Source organism: Eucyclogobius newberryi, unplaced genomic scaffold (genome assembly GCF_026437365.1).
Source record: "Eucyclogobius newberryi isolate DKJ021-1_F unplaced genomic scaffold, fEucNew1.0.hap1 SCAF_8, whole genome shotgun sequence".
In the NCBI taxonomy this organism is placed as follows: Eukaryota; Metazoa; Chordata; class Actinopteri; order Gobiiformes; family Gobiidae; genus Eucyclogobius; species Eucyclogobius newberryi.
The window spans coordinates 29,734,701-29,758,306 of NW_027316500.1; the positions used below are offsets into that span (position 1 = coordinate 29,734,701).

Sequence of the window (23,606 nt, forward strand, 5' to 3'; positions counted from 1 at the left end):
CTTCAGCACCCTCGTGTTCTTCAGTATCCTCATGTTCTTCAGCACCCTCATGTTCTTCAGCCCCCTCGTGTTCTTCAGCACCCTCATGTTCTTCAGCACCCTCATGTTCTTCAGCCCCCTCGTGTTCTTTAGCACCCTCCCTCGTGTTCTTCAGCACCCTCGTGTTCTTCAGCACCCTCATGTTCTTCAGCCCCCTCGTGTTCTTTAGCACCCTCCCTCGTGTTCTTCAGCACCCTCGTGTTCTTCAGCACCCTCGTGTTCTTCAGTACCCTCGTGTTCTTCAGCCCCCTCGTGTTCTTCAGTATCCTCATGCTCTTCAGTACCCTCGTGTTCTTCAGCCCCCTCGTGTTCTTCAGCCCCCTCGTGTTCTTCAGCACCCTCGTGTTCTTCAGCACCCTCGTGTTCTTCAGCACCCTCGTGTTCTTCAGCACCCTCGTGTTCTTCAGCACCCTCGTGTTCTTCAGCACCCTCCCTCGTGTTCTTCAGCCCCCTCGTGTTCTTCAGCACCCTCATGTTCTTCAGCACCCTTGTGTTCTTCAGCACCCTCCCTCGTGTTCTTCAGCACCCTCGTGTTCTTCAGCACCCTCGTGTTCTTCAGTACCCTCGTGTTCTTCAGCCCCCTTGTGTTCTTCAGTATCCTCATGTTCTTCAGTACCCTCGTGTTCTTCAGCCCCCTCGTGTTCTTCAGCACCCTCATGTTCTTCAGCACCCTCGTGTTCTTCAGCACCCTCCCTCGTGTTCTTCAGCCCCCTCGTGTTCTTCAGCACCCTCATGTTCTTCAGCACCCTTGTGTTCTTCAGCACCCTCGTGTTCTTCAGTACCCTCGTGTTCTTCAGCACCCTCCCTCGTGTTCTTCAGCCCCCTCGTGTTCTTCAGCACCCTCGTGTTCTTCAGCACCCTCGTGTTCTTCAGTATCCTTGTGTTCTTCAGTACCCTCGTGTTCTTCAGCACCCTTGTGTTCTCCAGTACCCTTGTGTTCTTCAGCACCCTCGTGTTCTTCAGTACCCTCGTGTTCTTCAGTACCCTCGTGTTCTTCAGCACCCTCGTGTTCTTCAGCACCCTCATGTTCTTCAGTACCCTCGTGTTCTTCAGTACCCTCGTGTTCTTCAGCACCCTCGTGTTCTTCAGCACCCTCATGTTCTTCAGCACCCTCGTGTTCTTCAGGACCCTCGTCTTCAGTGCTTCGACTGCGGAATAAATGCCAAAAGGGAAAAAAAATGCCAAAATGAAGTTTTCACGTGTTTTATTAGTGAGTGATAATTATGGAAATATTTTCAGTTTTCATGGTTATGATTGACAGTTTTTTTTTACTTTCAGTGGCTTTGTAATTCTCACAAAAGCACTGATTGTTACTTGTGCGAAAACAGACATTTGGCAGCTTAGGTTCAAAGTCTTTTGTCTTCTAAAATGAGGATGGAGTTTACAGGCCTGAATAAAATACCACAGACGTCATGAAAGACAAAAAAGGTGTATAACTTGTATCTGGTAGTATATTTTTTACTTCAAAGACATATTGAAAGACATTGGCCATGAAGAAATTAGGACTCTTGGTCGGTCACGTGAAAAAACATTGACAATCTCAGCCTCTTATCTCATTATCTCACTCTTTTCGCAACATCTTTCATTCTTTTCTTATTTTCTCTTTTGTTTACATCCCCGTGGTAATTCCCTCCGCTGCCAGTAGGAGTGCTAACACCAATCCTGACGAGGGAGCATCTGCACTTACGAAAAGAGGTGTGGTTTTCAGCAGATACGTTGGCGTAAGTTCCAACAGACCAATACAACACAAAAAACTGCTATTCCAGTTAAGGCGTAACTGCTCCGTATGTTTTCCGATGCTCTGAAACCCGGCGATAAACTCTGCAAATGGACTGGAAAATCAGAGACGCTGTGGAGTAACACAACGTTTGCCTCCGACGTGACGGTCCAGTGTCGTCACGATCGCGGATCCACCGGCGAAATCAATGCGAGGAGTCGAGCTGAATCTACATCATGTTTATTCCTCTTGACAGAGTAATGGAGCCGGACACGGATTATGGATCGGCCCCCGGGGGAGAAATTCACATGACGGCCGGCTCCAGCGATGCCTTTAATAATACTGCTAAAATACTCTGAATATTTCTGAGGTATAATCTTTGGAGTGAACTGGTCAAATGATGATGAGTGAAGACAAAAAAAAAATCCCAGTTGAGATTGACAGGAATCCTAAAGAAAACCAAAATAATGTGATTCCTTTTGGGAGATGCTTTTCCGTATATATTCATCTATTTTGTTTTGGCCCTTAGGCTTTGCTCGACAGGCCAGTGTAGTGTCAAATGGGGATGAGACAAGGGAAGGACATGCAGTATATTGTCTATAACAAGTAAGCCAATGTGAAAGTATTGTAGTCAGAACACTGGTTGGATCATGTACCAGAACAAGTTACTAAATACGGTTTAATGCAAGTATTCAGTAAGTAAATACACCCACACATACACAGGTAATCTTCCCACACCGGCTGTCAATCATATCTAAAATAATAACACATCTAAATAAACATAAACAAGCAAAAGTTTAAAAAAAAAAAATCACTATTACAATTGTACCTGTTTTTCCTACATTCAGGTGATTCTCCTGCCACTTTACCACGTTTATACCTCGTGACAGGGAAATGGAGATGGATGTGTGTTATGGATGAGGCTCCGGGGAGGAATCCGGACGTCGGCACGCTCCGGCGCCCCCTCCGGCGCCCCCTCCTGGCTGTAAACATAGACCAGGCTCTCCCTGTGTGTGGTGGAGAGCTGGTAATCCGCCTCCGCCTCCAGAGTGCTCCACAAATCAGCGTCTGCTTTGACAGGTCATGAAACGCCTCAGCACGTTTAACATTCAGCTGTTTTTTTATTTATTTATTTATTTGTTTGTTTCGCTCCCGGCCCCCCGCCCACCCCCCCCCCCCACGGTCCGGCCCTGATTACATGTCTCACCGGGGAAGTGTCAGAGCCCATCCTCGAGTCGCTGCTCTGCTGGAGGGCTGTGTAAGGAGGTGGACAATGGGGTATTTGAAGGATTGTGTACACGTGTACACTGCGTGTGTAGTGTAGTGGTGGGAGCACAAGATGATATACAATTGGTCTTGAAATAAATATAGCAATTGTCAATAGCTATATATATATAGCTATTGTCAATAGTGTGGAAAAATAAATGTCAAACATCTACTTTGCCTTGTCGAGATAGAATGATGATTCAGATTGCTGGAACGGTGGAAAAAGACAATGGTTAATTCCAATGAGCCAATTATTACTATTTTGTCTTTTTTTATTACTATTTTGTCTTTTTTTGACTATTTTCTCTTTTTATTACCATTTTCTCTTTTTTATTGCTATTATGTTACTATTTTGTCTTTTTTTATTACTTCGTTTTATTTTTATTTGTTTTTTATCACTTTTTTCAATTTGTTTTAATACTTTTTTATTTGTCTTTTTATTACTATTTCGTCTTTTTTATCACTATTGTATTTGTCTTTTTCTTGCTTTTTTATTTCTTTTTTGTATTTTTTTATTTTTAATTACTTTTTTGTTGGTCTTTTTTAATTACTCTTTTGTCTTTTTTGTACTTATTTCAGTCATGTTTAAAGGTGCACGATGTAACTTTTCTGAGAGAGTGGATGGCTTTAAATTAATATTTCTTGTGTTTTTATCGAAAAATAAATAAAGATAATTAACAAACATGCCTTGTCGCTATGGCAACAGATGCTTTTAATGAAAAGGAAAGAAATGACACATCCATGGAGACAAGCGGGTGGCAGAAAACTGTATTATGAGGTTTGTTATATCATATTATAACAGCATCTTAAGCTTTCTCAGAGTTGTATTTTGATTGATACATCTCGGATATACTTAGAAAATATCTGTTCTCACCTACCCCCTATGCCCCCTACTTCCCTACACTAACTTGAGTTTATTAAAAATAGTTCAGGTTGTACACATATGAGGTATAAAATTAGAAACTTAAAGAAAATAAATGAAAAATAAAGATCGTCTTCTTGCTGCGGTGAAATGCAACTATTAACTTTTTAACAGGAAGTCAATCATTTTTATTTTATTTAGTTTACAATGAAAGTACTTCAAACTGAAATTATGTGTATGTTATAATTACGAGGGGAAAAAAACATAATTGTAGTGTTTTTACTAAGCATCAGGGCCAGTTTTGACCTGAGCAAAGCTGAAAACAAAGCTTTGTGTCTTTAAATGTCGAGCTTTAGACTTTGACTTTCTTAAATGATTGTTCTTATCCAGTTACATGCAAACACTGATTACGCAGCATGTATAGATCCCACCGCCTTGGAGGTAGACCCAGATCCACACAGAACAAACTAATTATGTATAAGGAAGGAAATAAATTAGTTTTATAATTATTTCACCTCTTATTGTGCAAGTCATTATAATTAATTATTGACTGTATCTTTCTCTTTTGCTCAGTTACTTTCACCAAATCCATGGTTATTCTTTCTGCAGCTCGCGACCTTCTGCGCCCTGAAGAACTAAAGTTAAATCATGTCCGAATAAAAGTCCGGAGTGTGAATGATTTTGTCTGCGTCCGCGCCAAACGAGTTGCCGCGGTGATTATATCGATAATGGCTCTGAGGCTGTGATGGCTTTAATTACACTGGGTGCTTTTAAACCTATAAGTGCTCTGCTTTTAGCTTAGCGCAGCAGCCGAGAGGAAGCCACTTCACGGTGGATTTGTGAGGGTGGAGAGTCGTTTTTGCATTAGATTTTATTTGCTTCGGTTTAGTTGGTCTGTTGCAGAAAGTGTGCACCATTAAGTATGAATTTGATTAGGTTGAAGAGAATGAGTTAAGTAGTTACAACGAACGAACCATTGATTAAGAATTCCGTCGATCATTCAGTGGCCAAACCTGGTTGCAATGCCGGCTCTCACCAGCAGGGCGGGGCCTGGTCCGTACGTGGAGGATTCAGGCTTAATACCTACTACACGTATCAGTTTTGTTCAAATGGATCAGAAATCAGTATAAACCGAACACAGAGGCTTTTCCTCTCATCAATTTCAGTGGGATAAGTGTAGTAGTAGTAGTAGTAGTAGTAGTAGTAGTAATAGTAGGGCAGTAGTAGTAGTAGTAGTAGTGGTAGGGCAGTAGTAGTGGTAGTAGTAGTGGTAGTGGTAGTGGTAGTAGTAGTAGTAGTAGTAGTGGTGGTGGTGGTAGTAGTAGTAGTAGTAGTAGTAGTAGTAGTAGTCAGGACAGTAGTAGTAATCAGGACAAAGGGCGTGGCTGCTGCATGTATGCTCCGTGTGAGCTTTCCCATCAGGACAAAGGGCGTGGCTGCTGCATGTACGCTCCGTGTGAAGGCCGCGCCGAGGCGTGAATCCAAATGAGTTTTGTTCAGCTTTGACTCAAGGCCAAAGCTGAAGATGAAGGCTTCGGTTTTCAAAGCTCGATTTCAAAAGCAAAATTATACATTTAGATGAGTTTCATTTCAAATAAAGTCTTGTGTGATGTGGTTTTGTTTTGTTTTTCCTAATCTAGGACTCAAACAATGTTTCTTCCAGTTCATACATTCTGATATTGTTTTATTTAAAATACAATTACCTTTATTTGTTCCACAATGGGGAAATTTCAGAGTTGCAAAACTCTTCTCTAAAAAAACTCTCATACTCTTTAGAACTTTAACAATATCAAACAAAACAATGATATATGATGATATTTGTTTTCTCTCATAGGTTTTACACAGTTTTGGCCTTACACCATGAGCTGAACAGCTGCATGGTTTCTGGTGGGACACTGCAGCGCGCCCGTCCTGTGCCTCGTTTGGGCCACACGAGTGCTCCATGTGGTGGATCTTATGGTGTGTCACAAGTTCCTGATAAAAAAGCTCAGGGATGGATATTCTCAATACAGAAAAGTGCATTTGCATATTTTTATGTCAGATTTAGAAGTCCATCTCCTGATATCATGTGAAAATATCAAGTTATCCTGTTTTGTTACATTAAAAACCACAACAACAATGACAACAACAGCATAAAACAATCATGCCATAAAATAAATGTATATATTATTTTGCACGGACATAACATGTAACAAAAGATAATACACACACAAAAGTAGTTATGTGATAATATGTTAAAGCCTTGACTCCTCCCCCAAGATCTAAAACATATGATTTTCTTGTGCTTTGACCCATTTATTTTACAACAAGACTTAACTACAGACACAGTAGAAACAAAGAAATGCAACCACCAGCGCTTTTGTCCTGAGCAGCCATGAAGGCCATTTTTGGGTGTATAAGTCGCACCAGCCAAAAAATGCTTCATAGAGAGGGGAAAAAACACATATAAGTCGCATTATTGTGGTAAATGTATTTGATAAAATCCAAGACCAAGAACAGACATTTCATCTTGAAAAGCACTTTAAAATAATAACAGATGAGAGAACTTGGTGAATAGGTGCACGTATGCTAACGCTAACACTTTCAGCTACATGACGTATGCTAACGCTAACACCTTCAGCTACATGACGTATGCTAACGCTAACACCTTCAGCTACATGAGGCACAGACAGAACTGTGGTAAGTGTCTGGTATGTTAACGTAACATATGAACAGTTATTCAGATAACTATAGCATAAAGAACATGCTAACAAGTTTACCAAAGCATCAGTTTTACCCCAACTCACTAAATCCATTGAATTCTTCTTCCTCTGTGTCACTTCTAAACAACTCCACAAACTCCAGAGGTAGAAGAAGTGCAGATTCTTCTTCTGCGTCGCTTAGAGCCCAGAGCGCCCTCTTGTGGCTGTCATTGTGAAAATAATCAACATGTGAAATGCACTTTCCAGTTTGAAAATAACGAATACTATCCCAAATAAGTCGCTCTGGAGTATAAGTCGCACCCCGGCCAAAGTATGGCAATATTGCTACTCCAAACTCAATGTATATTACAAATGATAAATTCTAAAAATCGTGCCCGTTCTGTTGTATTTTGCAGTTATTGTATGTACTTAAATATCTCAAGTACCTCCATGTTCCGCCCCATTCAACAGCTCGGCCCTGCAGCAGATACAACCCAAAAAAACATAATCTCCAAACCTAACATTCATCATTTCGCGACATAAAGTCTGACCTTGGGTGAGATTTAGGTTGGCACATCTCCGCCGCCGTGACGTCTGCTTACACATTGGAAAACCCTGATCCAATAAGTCTGCATCCTTCCTCTGTGCGAAGCAGTTTGTGTGATTCCCTTTTCTTTTTTTCAGTACTTTTTGTCCCCCCCCCCGTTGACGAGACGTGGGCGGTCTCCTTCACGTATGTGCGGCGATAACGCTTGGCACGCAAAATCGCCCCAATCTGACGTGATCGCGAGTTATCTTTGATTTCAAGAGAGCCCCCCGCGCCTTTGGCTCCGTGTCACGCGTTCGCTTCATGAATGTTTAGTAGGGTTTTTCTCGTTTTTTTTTTTTTTGCCCACTTCGTAACAAAGCTCGGCTCCTCCAGCCTTGGCAGAGACGGAGCGCCGCGACGGAAAACTGTGAACGTGATGCTAATGCCGCCCTTGACTATGAAAAATAGGGATGGATACGAAAGGAGGTTGTAATAAAGGGAGCTCGGCGAGGTGGCGTGCCCGACGGAGGCGCAGCGTGACTGGGGGAGGAGGAGGCGAGGCGGAGGCGGTGGGGATTTGGGAGGATAGTCGAGGGCTTACGGGAAGAAAGGATCTGAAGCTGTAACGTGCCGAGATCAAAGAGGAGAGGCAGACAGGAGGAGGAGGGCCAAACTTCTTATGAGATATTATCGGCTTCTCGGAAGCGACGGGCCGCGCTCGGTGCGCAGGGAAGTGCGCGGGGGCCGAGCGAGAGTGGACGGAGACGGGGGCAGATGTGGCGTCGGGGTATGGTCTGGCGTCGGGGGGGAGGACTCTTTTGAGACTTTTCCACGAGGATTAAATGTATTTTTAGTTCAAGTCGAGTCACAAATGGCACAGGTTACGCTTGGACAAAGAGGTTTTGGGCTCAGTGGTGACCTGGTTCAATAAGAAATAAAAAAAATAGATGAATGGATAGATAAATTGATGGATAAAATGATAGATACATGGATAGATACATGGATGGATAGATGAACAGATAGATATATGGAAAGATAAATTGATTGATAGATGGATGAACACATAGATAAATGGATAGATAAATAGTCTAACGTCTAACGGACGTTGTTGACATGGCGTTATCCCAGAGAAAGAAATTGATTGTTCTGTAGATGTTAATGTGCTTCTGACAGGTCGGACTGAACTAAAATGCACTTAAAATATATATATTTAGAATTTTCCTGTAAAAAAAATATATATATATCACATCACATTTTTTGGGTTTATAATTTTGCTTCCTAGTTGTTTTGATTTTTTATAAATTCATGTTTAGAGAGTCAAAAATATACTTTATTTGTGTAAATTATGGATAAACTCTCCCCACAAACTATAATTTGTACGGGCAACAGGTATGAATAAAACGGATAAAGTAAAAATGAGAAAATTGTAAACACCTGTCATAGGCACTTTAAAATAGAGCAGCAGTTTGCATTTTTGGACATTTGTGCCGTTGAAATGTCTTAATCTGTTTGTTTGTGTCTGTATTTGGTACAATATGCTTTACATCCTGAAGTCGGTCTTCGCTCTTACAGTTGTTGAACAGCGGGGGACAGAGCAGCTCTTCTACAATAAAATGAATGTCTTGTTTAACCCTCCGGAGCTGTTTCCATTAGTGAGCGCTCCTTACACAGCCATTTTCAAGATTCTCAACATGACATTGCAAATCTCATCTGTGTTTATAGTACATGTGGATTTTAACTCATTATTCAGCAGAGAGAGAGTCAATAATACCTTTTAATGCGCACGATACAGACACTCGAACCCGTCACCGTCGCCTCGGGGCAGACTAGCATGAACATGGCTCCCGCTCTGCATCCACACTCCCTCCGATCTCCGACAGGCATAACATCACCGCGGTATCCATGGCGACGATTGGGGATTGATCAAAGGCGTTATGGCAGCGTGCAGGAGCGGCAGCGGCGATTTAACCTCTAGTTTAGCCTCTGGATTAATGGAAAAAGTTACAGGACATTCATGAACCAGGCATTTGACTTTAATAACTTAAAATACAAAATACAGCCAACAAAACATCGCCACAGGAAAGACGAGCAGAACTTCTGACCGTGATTCCATCTTCACAGCGACGTCGTATTTGGACAGTTCAACAACCAATAAAACATTTTCTCTCGTCGGGAGTCTGGAGGTTTTGGCGGGAAAATGCGTGTGCCGGACGGACCACGGAGGCGCAGCGTGCGTAATCGTCGGCGTACGGGCGCGTTGCATACTCTCTGTGTGACATTCTTTGAACAAACAAAACTCATTCAACCGAGAAAAAAAAAGGCAGTGATTACATGTGTTCCTTTGCTGCAATTACAGTTTCAAAACAGTGTGATTCAATTCTATAAGTTTAGCACAGCCACTCGTTTAAATCTAAATGTTTTATTCACAGTCTGTTGGTGTAACAAAGCGATGCCAAATCAATCCCCGAACAAAGTGAGCAACTGACGACTAAATCCACTTTAATGAGTTTTTAACCCGGTTACAACAACGTTTGCTTATGGTGATTAGTTTACTCAAAGTTTTGATTGATTCCAGCCCATTTGAGGTTTAATCTTGTGTGGAGACTATGGTGCAAGACTCTGCGTGATACGTGGAGGATTGTTAAATGTCACATAAATAAAAATATCTGAATTAGGATCTGCTGCTTGCGTCCTCTGGCCCAACAGTTTGATCAAACTCACGATGTCGAGCAGGAGCACCGAATACTAATCTTTCACTTGCTGTTTTAAACGTCGCACGTAGCATTTCAAAGAGATGATCTTTTCCCTGAGTGTTTTTCCTCCGTTTGGCTCCTGTCTTTGTTTTTACTGCTGCATTTACAGCTCAACCAAATACATTTCAAACCTCAAACAGATGCTTTATCTTCATTTTGCCATTGCGCCTAGTTTATGTTTAGAAACCATGGAGCGATGTGACATGGTGATGCTACTAACCATGTCACAAACAAGTCACGACATCACTGTCCCAGAATAGAGGCAACTGGAGGTAAAAGTGACATTATGTGATTCCAATGGAGAAATCACAGAAATCCCAATGAAACCAGCCATAAATGTGATTTAACCTTATTTAACCACGAAAGAACCTATTGACATCGTGAGCTGGGATGATCATAAATATGAAAAATATGCAGTTTAAAGGCATCACAATTGTAATTTGTCATGAAATGTTTATAGACACAAAAATTTACATTTATTATTTGACAAATGCTTCCAGATATTTGACCCTACAATATCATTTTTAATTTTATGCACAGATTGGTGTAATCCCTCATTAGTCCAAGAGTGTTGCATTGTAGAAAAAGATTCAGTTGTATCAGCTGGACTCTATTTTAGAGAAACAAGATGTTTCGACTCAGATACTTATCCTACTTAAGTCCTGCCCACCGGGCGGAGCCTCCTGATCATAGCCTGCCCTGTTTTTGTTTACGCAACGAGTTTCACCTAAAAAACTATCTTCTTTATTACCCTAACATACAGGCTGTAACTCCCTCATCACTGTTGAGTACCGGATTAGCATCAGTCAGGGCTGATGCCGCCACATGGCTTCAAAATGCTGCTGAACACTTCCGGAAGATTTAACCTTAAACCTCCATTTCTTCACTGCATTGGATAGAGTAAACTACATTGCTCTGTTTTTGTGTGGGCATCTTGTCCTTAGGATGAACCAGTTTGTGTCTTTAAGTATTACCCGGTTTAAAACAAACAGGGATTTTGCGCTGTCTAAAAATCCTTTGTAGTTTTTCAAACAGTCCAAGGACATAATAATCTATCAACCCTTATGTCCTGTTTATCTAAAAACAGTGTCCAGATGACTAGAACTGACCTTTTTTCTACAATTTATGCACAAACACACAACACACTTTCCCACAAACCTTTTGTGAAGCTCAAACACAATTTTGAGGCTTGAAATTGCTATTTTTTTCCCCTTCCTTTGTAATAGAAAAGCAAACTAATTGATATTTAAGGCTGGATAATGATTGCATGTTTTTTGTCATAAAGACCTCCATTCTTTTATGGGTCTATTGTCTCTGATATTGTAGTTGGACTTCACGTGACGCAATCGTTCAGTGATCACGCTATGTAAACATCTCCTGGATGATATCGCCTGTTGTCCACGCTTGTTGCTCCACTCTTCACTGCCCGCCTTTGCGTGTCCCTAATAATCCGATCATCTGTTGCACTAAAACCTCCTCGTTGGTTTCCGTTGCGTCGCGTCACGATCGAAACAAAACCGCTATAAATAACAAAACCGAGAGCCGACGGGGGGAAGAGGAGCGGGAGATGCGTCGCGGGACTATCAAACGACGGCGCGGATTGGCAGCCATCGGATTCCCTCCCAAACTCGGTGTGGCGGCTTTGAGTTACGCCGCCGCACTCGTTTTCACACTCACCTGACTCCGCTTTCCGACTCCGCACAAGACATAACAGAGGGGGAAAAGAGAAGAGCTTGATGCCGAGAGAAATTTGACAACACAGCAGGGGCCGGTGGCTGTGACGAGAAAACAAGCTAAAGGGAATAGTCAAATGTGTCACTCAAATATTGAAGTCCCTTTTTTATGTTTTCGGGAGACATCATAGACAGAGATGCGAGCTTGTCAGGGAGTTGTGACTGTAAGCTCCAGTGAAACAGCAGATTTAGGCTGCTGCGTTCTTACTTCGAGAGACTTTTATGTGCTTACGGAGGCGAATAGTCCAGGGTCGTCTCGGGGAACGCTTTGAGACTGCTCAGAGCTAACCTTTTACAGACTAGTGCGGCAAAAGTAGGCAGGAAAAACAAAAGTGCATGTGTTGTTTGGAGCTGAATTGTATTTGTGATGATGGGAATCTGAAGATATTCAAGCAATCCGTCCAAAATGCCATGACACACACATGTGAAGTGTCAAACGTGTGAATCGACATTGAAAGCGTTGAAAAATCACTTGTTTCCCTTGAATATGTTATTTGTAATCAGCTCTTTTTGCAGTATTTTCATCAAATACTCAATGTTATAAATGTGCATGTCTTTGTCTTAGTCTCTTTCTCTGATTGGGTGGATAATTCTGGGTAGTCTTGTTTCCCCATCTTTTTAAAACCTGCAGAAGGCCAATCCTCCAGCTCGTTACTCATGATTAAGGGCCTGGCTAAAGATCTGGAGATGGTTCAAATCCTGACTTTCTTAAGCCTCAACAGGAGATTGATCTGTCTGTAATTTCTTTTAAAAATCTGAATATTTGACATAAATGGACCTTACAGAACCTTTTTTGGTGGAGGGTCCTCAATCTTCTTGACGGTATAATAATAAAAATGATAACGCATTTGATCTATAACGCACTTTTTGGACACCCTCCCCACCAAGAACTAAGGGCCCGTTTTCCCTATGAGATCTGACCAGATCGACATGGACAAACAGTTATGACCGCATTGCTTTGCCTGGAATGTTCCACAGTAAGTAAGTAAGTAAGTAAGTGAGTAAATTTTATTTGTATAGCACCTTTCACAGACAGACGTCACAAAGTGCTTCACTAAACACAGAATAAAACAATAAAAACACAAAAAGCTTACAGTGAACAATACATATACAACAATATACAGTCAAATCAGTCCGTAAAACAAATGCAATTAAAAGGTTTGCCAAAATAAAAAGGTTTTAAGCTGACCCTTAAAAAGCAATAACTGAGTCCAGTGACTGCAGGGAGAGCGGAAGATCGTTCCAGAGTCTGGGGGGTCTCCTCTGGTCCCAAAACGGGTGCAAGGAACCAGCAACAGTTCCTGGTCCAAGGACCTTAGTGAGCGAGAGGGAGTGTACGGTTTTATCAGATCGCTGATGTACGATGGGACCTGACCATTTAAAGCTCTAAAAGTCAGAACAAGAATTTTAAACTGTATCCGGTAGGAGACCGGCTCCAGTGAAGGGCTTTAAGAATGGGTGAAATGTGGGCCCTTCTATTGGTGCGGGTTAAGATCCTCGCTGCAGAGTTCTGGACCAGCTGCAGACGAGAGAGTTCCTTCTTGTTAAGACAGGAAAACAAGCTATTACAATAGTCTAAACGTGAAGACACAAATGCATGAATTATAACTTCCAGGTCATTTTGAGACACCATTTTCCTGAGCTTAGAGATTTTCCTCAACTGAAAGAAACAGTTCCTCGTCAACAGCTTAGAGTGGTGCTCTAAAGACATGTCTTTGTCAAAGATAACACCCAAGTTTCTAAGACTTGGTTTTACAGTCTGGCCTAAAACACCCAAGTACTGGTTTATCCCTGGAATGGCATCATCAGGGGCAATAATCAGAGTTTCTGTTTTGTCAGCATTTAGCTGCAAGGAGTTTTTACTCAGCCATTGTTTTATGGTATGGCATTAGATACATCCATCTTGCATGTATTGTATTGCAGTTTTTTTTTTGCTAATTTAACAAAAATACCTTCAAAAATATGCTTACTGTGTGCAGGATCTGGGGTCTCATTCATAAAACAAACTCCCTCAAACTGACTTCCTCTTTGAGCTCAGACCGCTTTTTGGTTGATATCTGAAAAACCCACATAGAAAACCTTTGGAATCTGCCTATTCTCAAGTTAAATTGTCTTTTTATAGATTACAGATTATAGATTTAACATGGAAAGTAAAGCGCACCTCAGAAACGAGACATCGCCCTTCGCCTGAAAAGCTAGCGCTCCTTTAGCATTTGTGAAACCAGCTCGCACGTCTCCTCCACCCTCCGTACATATATTGAACCGTGCATCACACATCACGGCGCCTCTGCCCGCCAGGCAAACATCTACAGAACAAGCAACGCGTGGAGAACAATCTGCATCGCGAGTAATGCGAGGAGACAGACAAACAGGTTTCATAAGAGTGCGTGTCAGAGAGAATCACCGCCTCACCTTTTGCACCATCATCATGATTCTAATCTGCCGTAAATTACTCAGGCGCACACGCGAGGAGGAGCGTATGGCAGCAGCATGTTTATGAAGGGCACAGAAGAGCTGAGCTAAGCAGATCCGCCCACGCACGCACTATTATCAACCACCAGAGCATCGCCATTAATACTTAAATGCGTCCGTCTGTTCTGAGCTCGAGGTACAGTTTGTTCCGTTGGGCTGCCCCGGTTTGGCCCTGGTTTGGCCCCGGCTTGGCCCTGGTTTGGCCCCGGTTTGGCCCCGGTTTGAGCCCGCTTTAATCCTGACAGACTTAATCCATATTCGCTCAAGGGATTAGCTCACCTAGAGACGTCTGTAAAATTTAAATTAGCCCGTGACGTCTGTGTTTTTGAGTGCGTTTGTTCGGTACGAGCGTTGGCTGTGATTTACTTATTCTTACCAGACTTTATTGGCGGAATGATGATCACACCGAAATATGACGGGAACCTTTGAATCGTTGGCGTCACTAACTTTTATTTTAGTTTCGAGGGCCAAGGACCTGCGCTGTGGCGTCAAACGTTCTTTACCACGTCGTTGCGGTTGGAGATCGGAACGACATCATGATCATAGTCGTATTGTTTTCATGAAACAGTCTCTTCTTTGAGCCGTTCGTGCTGATGCAGCCCCTAAATCTGAACTTTGACCTTTCTGAAGAGCTTCCATGCCGCTCGGTCCCCTGGGGTCAACAGCATCTCATCTTTACCATAGTCTGTTCAGATTGTTTCTTTACTTTTCTCTTGTGGTCCATGATGAAATAATACATCTTATTTAGTTCTAAAATGATGCAGGATGGACGATATTTAGTATTAACTTCAACACGTGGACTAAAAAAAAACCTAACCACAGACACACAGGACTAAAACTATGTGAAGAGGTTAAATGTGGGTGGGTTTTTACAGATATTTTCACAGACATCAAAACACATGGACAATTTGCAAGGGACTCAAAACACATAACGTTCATAATTATTGCAGTTTGCCCGAGGTCCGTGGGTAAAACACATCCCGTGAGAAAAGGCTTCTCTTCCCAGTATGTCCAGTTATTTCCAGGTTTAGTTTTGATTGGTTATAATGTGGCATGTTTTTTTTTTTATTTAACATGTTGAACCTTTCTCCTTTGAGTTTGCATGTGCTGCCTGTGTCTGGCTATGGCCTGTTAACACAAAACTACACACGTTTCCTATTCAAAAATGTTCACATTTGTATAGCGCTTTTTTACCTTCAATGCACTGAAAGCACGTTAAGGAACCACTCACCCATTCTCTCACCCAGTCACTCATCCAGTCACTCACCCATTCACTCACCCAGTCACTCACCCATTCACTCACCCAGTCACTCACCCATTCACTCACCCAGTCACTCACCCAGTCACTCACCCATTCCCTCACCCAGTCACTCACCCATTCACTCACCCAGTCACTCACACATTCACACTCACCCAGTCACTCACCCATTCCCTCACTCAGTCAGTCACCCAGTCACTCACCCAGTCAGTCACCCAGTCACTCACCCATTCCCTCACCCAGTCAGTCACCCAGTCACTCACCCATTCCCTCACCCAGTCAGTCACCCAGTCACTCACCCATTCACTCACACATTCACACTCACACATTCAGTCACCCATTCCCTCACCCAGTCACTCACCCAGTCACTCACCCAGTCAGTCACCCAGTCACTCACCCATTCCCTCACCCAGTCAGTCACCCATTCACTCACCCAGTCAGTCACCCAGTCACTCACCCAGTCAGTCACCCAGTTACTCACCAGTTGTACCCACACACTGGCGGCGAGGCGGGTTAAGTGTCTTGCCCATGGACACATCGGCAGTATTCACCAGGGGGCGCTGCAGTCACACTCTGCATGTGTGGCAGTGGAAGTGATTGACAGGTGGGAATAGATAAATATTGGTTCTATTATATTAACTGTTCATGTTTACAATGAAAGAGAATAGTTGTGTGATTTTGAGCCAAATGATACAGTATTATTCCCGCTGTGATCATGAGAATGGCCTACAATGTAATTCCCGACATAGTAACATAAAAGGCTCTTCACTGCTAATTGCTTGGAGAATACAATAGCCAAGACGGCAGTGTTGTTGTTTTGCTTCATAATTAGAACCTTAAATTGGACTACGATTAAATACATGTTTTTGCTAACTGTGTGTGTTGTTGCCAGGTTTGTAGAACATTAGAACGACCCACTCGCTTCAGCCAAACCAAGACCAAGATGGAAAGAAGATTTTGAGTCTAACCAAGGGATGAAGCGGGTGGAGATAGTGAGTAACTGCTTCTGACAAGGCGGATGAATGAAGCTCCAAACTAATGTTTTCAGGACACGTATGACGCAGTATTTGTATTGTAATCGGTCTTTAAACATGCTTTTGACACTTTTGATTTGGCATCTCACAAACTTAAAATAATGCCTAATTTTAAAATGACACAGTCTGTGTTCCCTCAAGGTATTAGCACACCATCTGGTGGGAGCAATGGGAATTAACATGTAGATTAAAAATCTGTTTGCCTAAGAGACTCTGCTGCATGAAAGTAACAGCTGTAATGAAGGCGATTTGAGAAATGCTCAGAACGACTGATGATTTATGGACATAGGAATCCTCCTATGACAGCACATATAGATCATAACAAGGATGTGTCAGGTAAGAATATAAGGAGCTCATCAGTGACTGCCCACCATTTGGATTCGGAAGTAAATTGCCCATCCAATTGTCCCATAGAATGTCCATAAATATTAATAGTTTGAGAGCTATGGTCTGTGGTCATGAAAGGACCATACAAGCCGTCAAAATGAGTTTCCTCCACAGGGTGGCTGGTGCTCCCTTAGAGAAAGGTTGAGGAGCTCAGTCACATGGGAGGAGCTCGGAGTAGAGCCGCTGCTCCTCCAGCTGAGGTGGCTCGGGCATCTGATCTGGATGCCCCCTGGGCGCCGCCCTGGGGAGGTGTTTCGAGACTATGTCTCTCGGCTAGCGTGGGAACACCTCGGGATGCCAAAGGAGCTGGAGGAAGTGTCTGGGGTGGGGGAAGTCAGGAAGTCTCTTGTGAAGTTCTGCCCCCACGACTCGGCCCCAGACAAGCGGAAGAAGATGGATGGAAGCGTTTGAAAGCATTATCAGGCTGTGTAAGTAATGAGCAAAAGAGCCCTGCTTTTGTCTATAATCTGTTTTTGAAACTTACAAACCACTAAGTTCTGAAAGTTCTGAATGTGTTTTGTTTATACTGAAAACACACACGGAAAGAGGACTGTTGCCACAACTGTTTTGAAAAGTCTAAGGGGAAATGTTAAGGGAAACGTAGGTCCAGAGCAGTCTTTGAAGTGGGCGGGACCGTCCAGTAAGTTCCTGGTCAGTCCTAGACCTCCATGAATAATATCATAACACTTTATTGTAGAAACTATCTCCATGAAGACTGTACCACCTTGTTCCTTTCGTTTGTCATCTCTCAATCATTGTCAGCCAATCGCAGTCTTTTACCTTATCTCAACCAATGACAATCAAGTGATTCAGCCTCTTCAGCATCTACATGTTATCTTTACCCCACAGATACATCAGCCGCTCCCATTCTTCCCGTAAGTTTCTTTGTGTTAATGTTTTGTTTTTTGTTCTTAAATATATAACTTAACGCCATCTCGCTCAAATCTAGAAAGAAACATTGATTGTATCTTATGATTGGCACCGATTCTCAGCCCCTTCCATCCGAGTGGCACCACTTCTGATTGCGTCCACCGGGGGAGCTCTGACTACCACTCCCTGATTGCACTTTGCTTTTCCGTTAAATTTCTTAGCGAGACGTTTTTATGCACTCGACTCTAAAACAGTTTAAATGAGCGGCATCCACCGGGCAAAAGAGACGTGAGGGAGTAAAAAGAGACGGATGAGAAGAGGAAGATGGAGGGATGAAGAGAGGAGACAGAGGAAGGAGGAGAAGATAGAAAAAGAGAAGATGTTGAGAGTGAGCGATTGAGAAATAGAACTGAGATAAGAAAATAGAGAAAGGAAACAGAGAAAGAGGAAGGAGGGTGGGAAAAGGAGAGACAGAGGGAGGAAGAGAATCCAAATCCACAAAAGGAAAAGAGAGACAAGGAGAAAGAGATTGAAGTTATTGAGAAGAGAAAGATCGAGGGAAGAGAAAACAAGCAAAGGGGAGGATATTGAAAGATAGGAGGAGGGAGAGAGCGAGAGAGGAAGGAGAAGTCTAGAAATAAGTGGAGAGGGGGAAGAGAAAGAGCGATGATGAGAAAGAAAGAGCTGAACGGGTGAGGCAGAGAATAGCTAGGAAAAAAGATAGAGACGAGATCGAAGTGAAAGGAACAGAGCAAGATGGAGAGATGGATAATGAGAAAGACAGAGAGGGGGGCAAAGAGAGAGGAGTGAGAAGGGTGACAGAGAGAAAAGAGAGGGAGGTAAGAGAGAGAGGAGAGAGTGAGGCGGGGTGAGAAAAAGAGACAAATGGTGAGAAAGACAGAAAAAAACAGACTCAGGGACAGTGGGAGGCAGAGAGGAGAGGGAATGGAGAGAGAAAAGAGGTATGAGAGGGAAGAGAAAAATGAAAGAGGGGATCAGGATGAAAGGAAGAGAGAGAAAGGGAGGGATAGAGAGAGAGAGAGAGGCAGAAAGAGAGAGAGAGAGAGAGAGAGAGAGAGAGAGAGAGAGAGAGAGAGAGAGAGAGAGAGAGAGAGAGGCTTCCTTACCATGCAAATAAAAGCGCCAGTCATTCAGCCAGAGAATGGAGACTGAGCACGTTCACGCGCTACGTCAGAGCGCGTTGTTCAGGGCGACGCAGCAGTGCCATCTAGTGTCCGAGGCGGGTCACTGACGGTGGCGCGGGCAATTATTTCAAACATCTGTGGTCAGTGGGCCGCGCGGAGGAGCCGCGCCGAGGTCAACGGGCTAATGCTCCGGCAGGACATTTAGTTACACTTGGACGAGATGTTTGGGCGAGGCGGGGGAGAGGCTCAGAGAGAGAGAGAGGGGGAGAGAGGGGGAGGGAGGGAGACAGAGAAGGAGAGGGGGAGAGAGAGGGGGAGGGAGAGAGAGAGGGGGAGGGAGGGGGGAGGGAGAGAGAGGGAGGGAGAGAGAGAGAGGGGAGAGAGAGAGAGAGAGGGGGGAGGGAGAGAGAGGAGAGAGGGGGAGAGAGAGGGGGAGGGAGGGGGGGGGAGAGAGAGACAGGGGGAGGGAGAGAGAAAGGGAGAGAGGGGAGAGTGGGGGGGAGGCTCAGAGAGAGAGAGAGGGGAGACAGGGGATAGAGGGGGAGGGAGGGAGAGAGAGGGGAGAGAGAGAGAGAGATTATTCAAATGATCCAGGTCAACAAAAACAGTTCACAGCAGACATAATATGACTCTATAACTAAAAAAGTCAACGGTGGTGTGGTCTCGTTGTGATTTTGGTTCAGTGGGTTTTACTTTGAAGGGAGATGGTTGTAATGCATCTGTTTCCTGTGTAACGAGTGTAAAGCAGAGATAGACCCAGATATTGACACTTCTTAGAGCAGGCATGTCCAAACTAAGCCCCGGGGGCCAAATACGGCCCTCAGACCAATTTTTGTCGGTCCTCCGGCTTCCTGTTAAGTTGGTCCAAACAACAAAAAGTAGTAGTTTTGACTATAAAATTGGAGAGATTGAAGCATTTCGATGTTATACCAACATAATATTAATGTTCCAAGTCCAAGGTGTGGAGGTATCAAAACTATGTCAAATGCAAAAAATCTACATTTTCGGGTTGTTTGTGGCCCTCTGCTCCGTATAAGTTTCAATATGCGGCCCACGGTGAAAAAAGTTTGGACACCCCTGTCTTAGAGCGTCACACATTTCCAGCGCGGCAGAAAGAGACAAAGCTTTATTTTAACACTTTAATGTCATTACGCTGCTCACTTATGGGTTAAACGGTGTTGTGGATGTCTAAAGATGATTTATATTGATATTACATGTTTTGTTGTACTTTCATCGTGCTGATGTGGAGTAACTGAGCTTGGAGTCATTTTGAAATCATGTATTTTGGATAAGAATTATGAAATATGGGCTGAGCTTATCGGCCATTAGCAGCTCTGCTATTGGTCGATCTCTTGTATGAAGTGATCAATGTGGACTCCTTCCCTCACGAGGCCTGTCACCATAGTTACAACTTCTTCAATCTACTGTTCAATACATTTGATAATTTCAGGACATTTTTCAGTATTTTTTTGCGTGTATATGTTTATACAAATATTCCACGTGATGATATGACCATTGTCCCTGTGTCTGGTTCTTTCTGATGGTTTCGCTTTCTCAACTGGTTCTGACTCTTCTGTCCAGGCCCCAAGGGAAGAGTCCTTGCCAGTCGGGTTTCAAGCAACGCAATGTCATTTTCTTTTGAAACTTTGGCTTCATCAAAATAAAACGGCCCCTGGTGGTCGTCAGGGCAAACTCACTGCCTCTGCTACACTCTCTTCCCTTTACACTACACCTTCGACAAGACCTGCTGTTGCTTTCCAGTGCTGTGGGCCCTCGTCTATGGAACAGCCTCAGGGGGACCTAAGGCGGCCTCAGAGGACCTCAGGGGGTCTCAGGGGGCCTCAAGGGGTCTAAGGGGGCCTCAGAGGACCTCAGGGGGCCTCAGGGGGCCTCACCGGGGGCCGCATGTATCTCAATGACCGTACATGATACACAGGGTTCTTTCCTCTTACTCGAAGGGTTCTACCGTGTCCAGTGCTTCCTCTGAGGAGCACTGGTCAGTTGTGGCTGCTGGGGCCCGGCTTGTGGTCGGCTGTGGCTGCTGGGGCATGGCTTGTGGGCCCCTGGTGGAGATGTTGGTGTCCTGTGGCTGTGGATGTGGGACACTCTCTGCTCCTGGTGCAGACGGCTCCTCTGATGGTGCTTCCTGGTTCACCTGCACTCATCATGTTGTTTACTGTGGGTGTGTTGTTTTTTGTAAAGCACTTTGTGTTACATTTTAAATGCATTAAAAATGCTTTATGAAGACTGCAGTTCTAATAAGTTAATATACTATCGAACTATCAAAAGAATTGTATGTTATGGCTTATTATTCACATGTAAAAGCAACAGACACAAAAGCATACCAATATTATTTACTTATTAACTTTTATTTAACCAGATAAAACCCATTGAGACTTCTTTTACAAACAGTCCATAATGACTTTTGTTTAGATATATTTACAAAATGTAAAGATTTTCACTACAAACCTAACTGTTTTCTACAAATAGGCACTTACAAAAATTAGAATAATAAATCAGATGTATATAAACTTTATTATAGATGGTAATAGTGTCATCGTTGCCTTTGTGTGTTCCTTTAGATAAAGTTATATTGTTTGTGTGACTTTGCACGCTCCTGTTGCCCTCAGACTGAAGCTGTGTTGTGTCTGCGAGGCTGGATGAATATTCATTTCCCCCCCTCAATGTTTCTGCCCCGTTGCCTCATTCACAGCAGCTCCACTGCACCGGGGCCCTCAGACACACGGCCCCTCAGACACACGGCCCCTCAGACACACGGCTCTGAACATACTGATCACTTTGTCTAACTTTACAGACACAACGAGGAACTTAAGTCACGCGTCCCACCTCTGCGTGACGACCTCTCTTCACTGTTAAACTGCCTTCTGCTCCAACGGACACTACACAACTCAAAATGAAGATCTCGGCGTTGCTCGTGCTGCTGCTGTTTCTCCTTGAGAGATTCGTGCAAGAGGTCGACCAAAAGTCTCAAAGGTCAGGCGACTTTAAGGAAAATGAGAAGGAAGAGCAGCAAAGCAAAAACATATTCATTTACTTGTTGTCTGAGCTGAAGGAGCTGAGAGACATGGTGATCGAGCAGCGTCTGGGCGTGCAAATACTGAGGGGCGAACTGGCTCAACACAACGTGCTTCTGAAGTCCACTCAAGAGGAACTAAACTCCATCCAGCAGCAGCATCGGTCTGAGCTGGAGGTCCTGAGGTCACAGCTGTCAGAAGCAGAGTCCAGAGTGTCCAGGATGGAGGCCAAACTGGAGCCCAAAGTGGCCTTCTCTGTTGCACTCACAGACGATGGGGACGTGGGGCCTTTCAACGTGGAGACTACTCTGATCTATGAAAAGGTCTTCTACAACATGGGCCAAGCTTATAACTCAGTGACAGGCGTCTTCACTGCTCCTGTCAAAATCGTGTACTACTTCACCTTCACTGGTTTCAAATACAATGGTGATACCAACACCGCCATAAGTATGTACCACAACCAGGAGAGGTTACTGTACAACTGGGGTCCTGAATCCCAGCAGGCGCATTATTCAAGTGCCAGGATCGTCCAGATGGAGGAGGGAGACGTCCTCTACATGAAGCTTCCTCGTTACCACTTAGTTTATGACAACTCAGACAACTACTCGTCACTTTCAGGATTCCTCCTTTTCACGCTGTAAAACTGTGATTTGCATGTGAGACGACAGTGCAAAATTAAAAAAACACCAGCATTTATAATCTTGATTTGTGTTTCTTTTTATACTGTTCACGTGATCAATAACTATGATGGAGTTGCCCAAATGTCACATGATCACATCAGATCACTGCAAACACCACAAAACCTTCAAATATCCATGACCTGAAGGTTAGAGTGAGGTGTAATAACAGTTATTGACTGTTTTTGAGAAGAACACCCAACTTTGAGATGTGTTTTCACTAGAATGTGCCTTGGGTCTTCAGCGTTATTCCCACTCCTCCATCCCAGCGACACCATCCCTCGCTCACGGCGTCTGAGACCACCAGTGAACTGCCCAAACAGCAGTTGGATAAAAGCCAATCAGTCTGCTGCACTTTTCCCACAAACCGCGGCAAATGACTGTGAAGCCACGCCGTGTTCAATCATTGACTTGTTTGTCATTTCTATCATCTGCTTCACTCTCACACTATTTAAACTGCCTTTGGGGTCAAGTTAAGGTCATTATTCTCCAGAGCTTGAGCCTGGATCTTCAGCGGGACGGTATGCCTCATGGACCATCCTACTGTGTTTGTTCTACTACTTTGTTCTACTATCCTACTGTAAACCAGAGCACCAAGACCTACCCAGACAAGTACATACAGTGTATTTTATTGTATTAACCTTTATTTAACCAGGTTGAAAAACAACTGGGATCAAACTGTATTTTTCAAGTCTGATCTGGGCCAAGCGGATTGCAGCACATGAGAGAAAAAACTAAATTATAGACAAAAGTTCATAGAATGTACAGTTTACACTTTATCTGGGGTTTTCACGTGCTATTTTAGTGTATTAAATGTATTGCATGCGTACATACTTTATACATACATGTTAAATTAAAACCATTTAATCAACATACAAAATGTGAACAACCATAAACACAAAGATTTCAAATTAGATGAATCAATTTGATATTTTTGTTACTTTTTCATTGAGTTTGTAATTTTGGATGACAAACTGTAATGCTTATTTCCACCACCAGAGGGCCCCCAGCGCTCTTTACTGTAAATGTAAACTGTAAACATGAGCACACGTCCTGCCTTTGCCTGTTCCTCAGCCTTTTATATATGTCATGAATGTAGTTTCAAATGCAGATACTAAAGGTCAAAGGTGACACATTAAAGATTATTT

At 43.4% G+C, this 23,606-nt stretch overlaps 1 protein-coding gene across 1 annotated transcript; it reads left to right on the top strand.

Annotated features, from left to right (window-relative positions):
• The first annotated feature begins 21,660 nt into the window (after positions 1–21,660).
• Positions 21,661–22,838, top strand: LOC140350810 (uncharacterized). Its single transcript, XM_072436326.1, has 2 exons — positions 21,661–22,418; positions 22,703–22,838. Exons 1-2 carry the CDS (start codon positions 21,661–21,663, stop codon positions 22,836–22,838), a joined length of 894 nt encoding a protein of 297 aa, XP_072292427.1.
• The last annotated feature ends 768 nt before the right edge of the window (positions 22,839–23,606 follow it).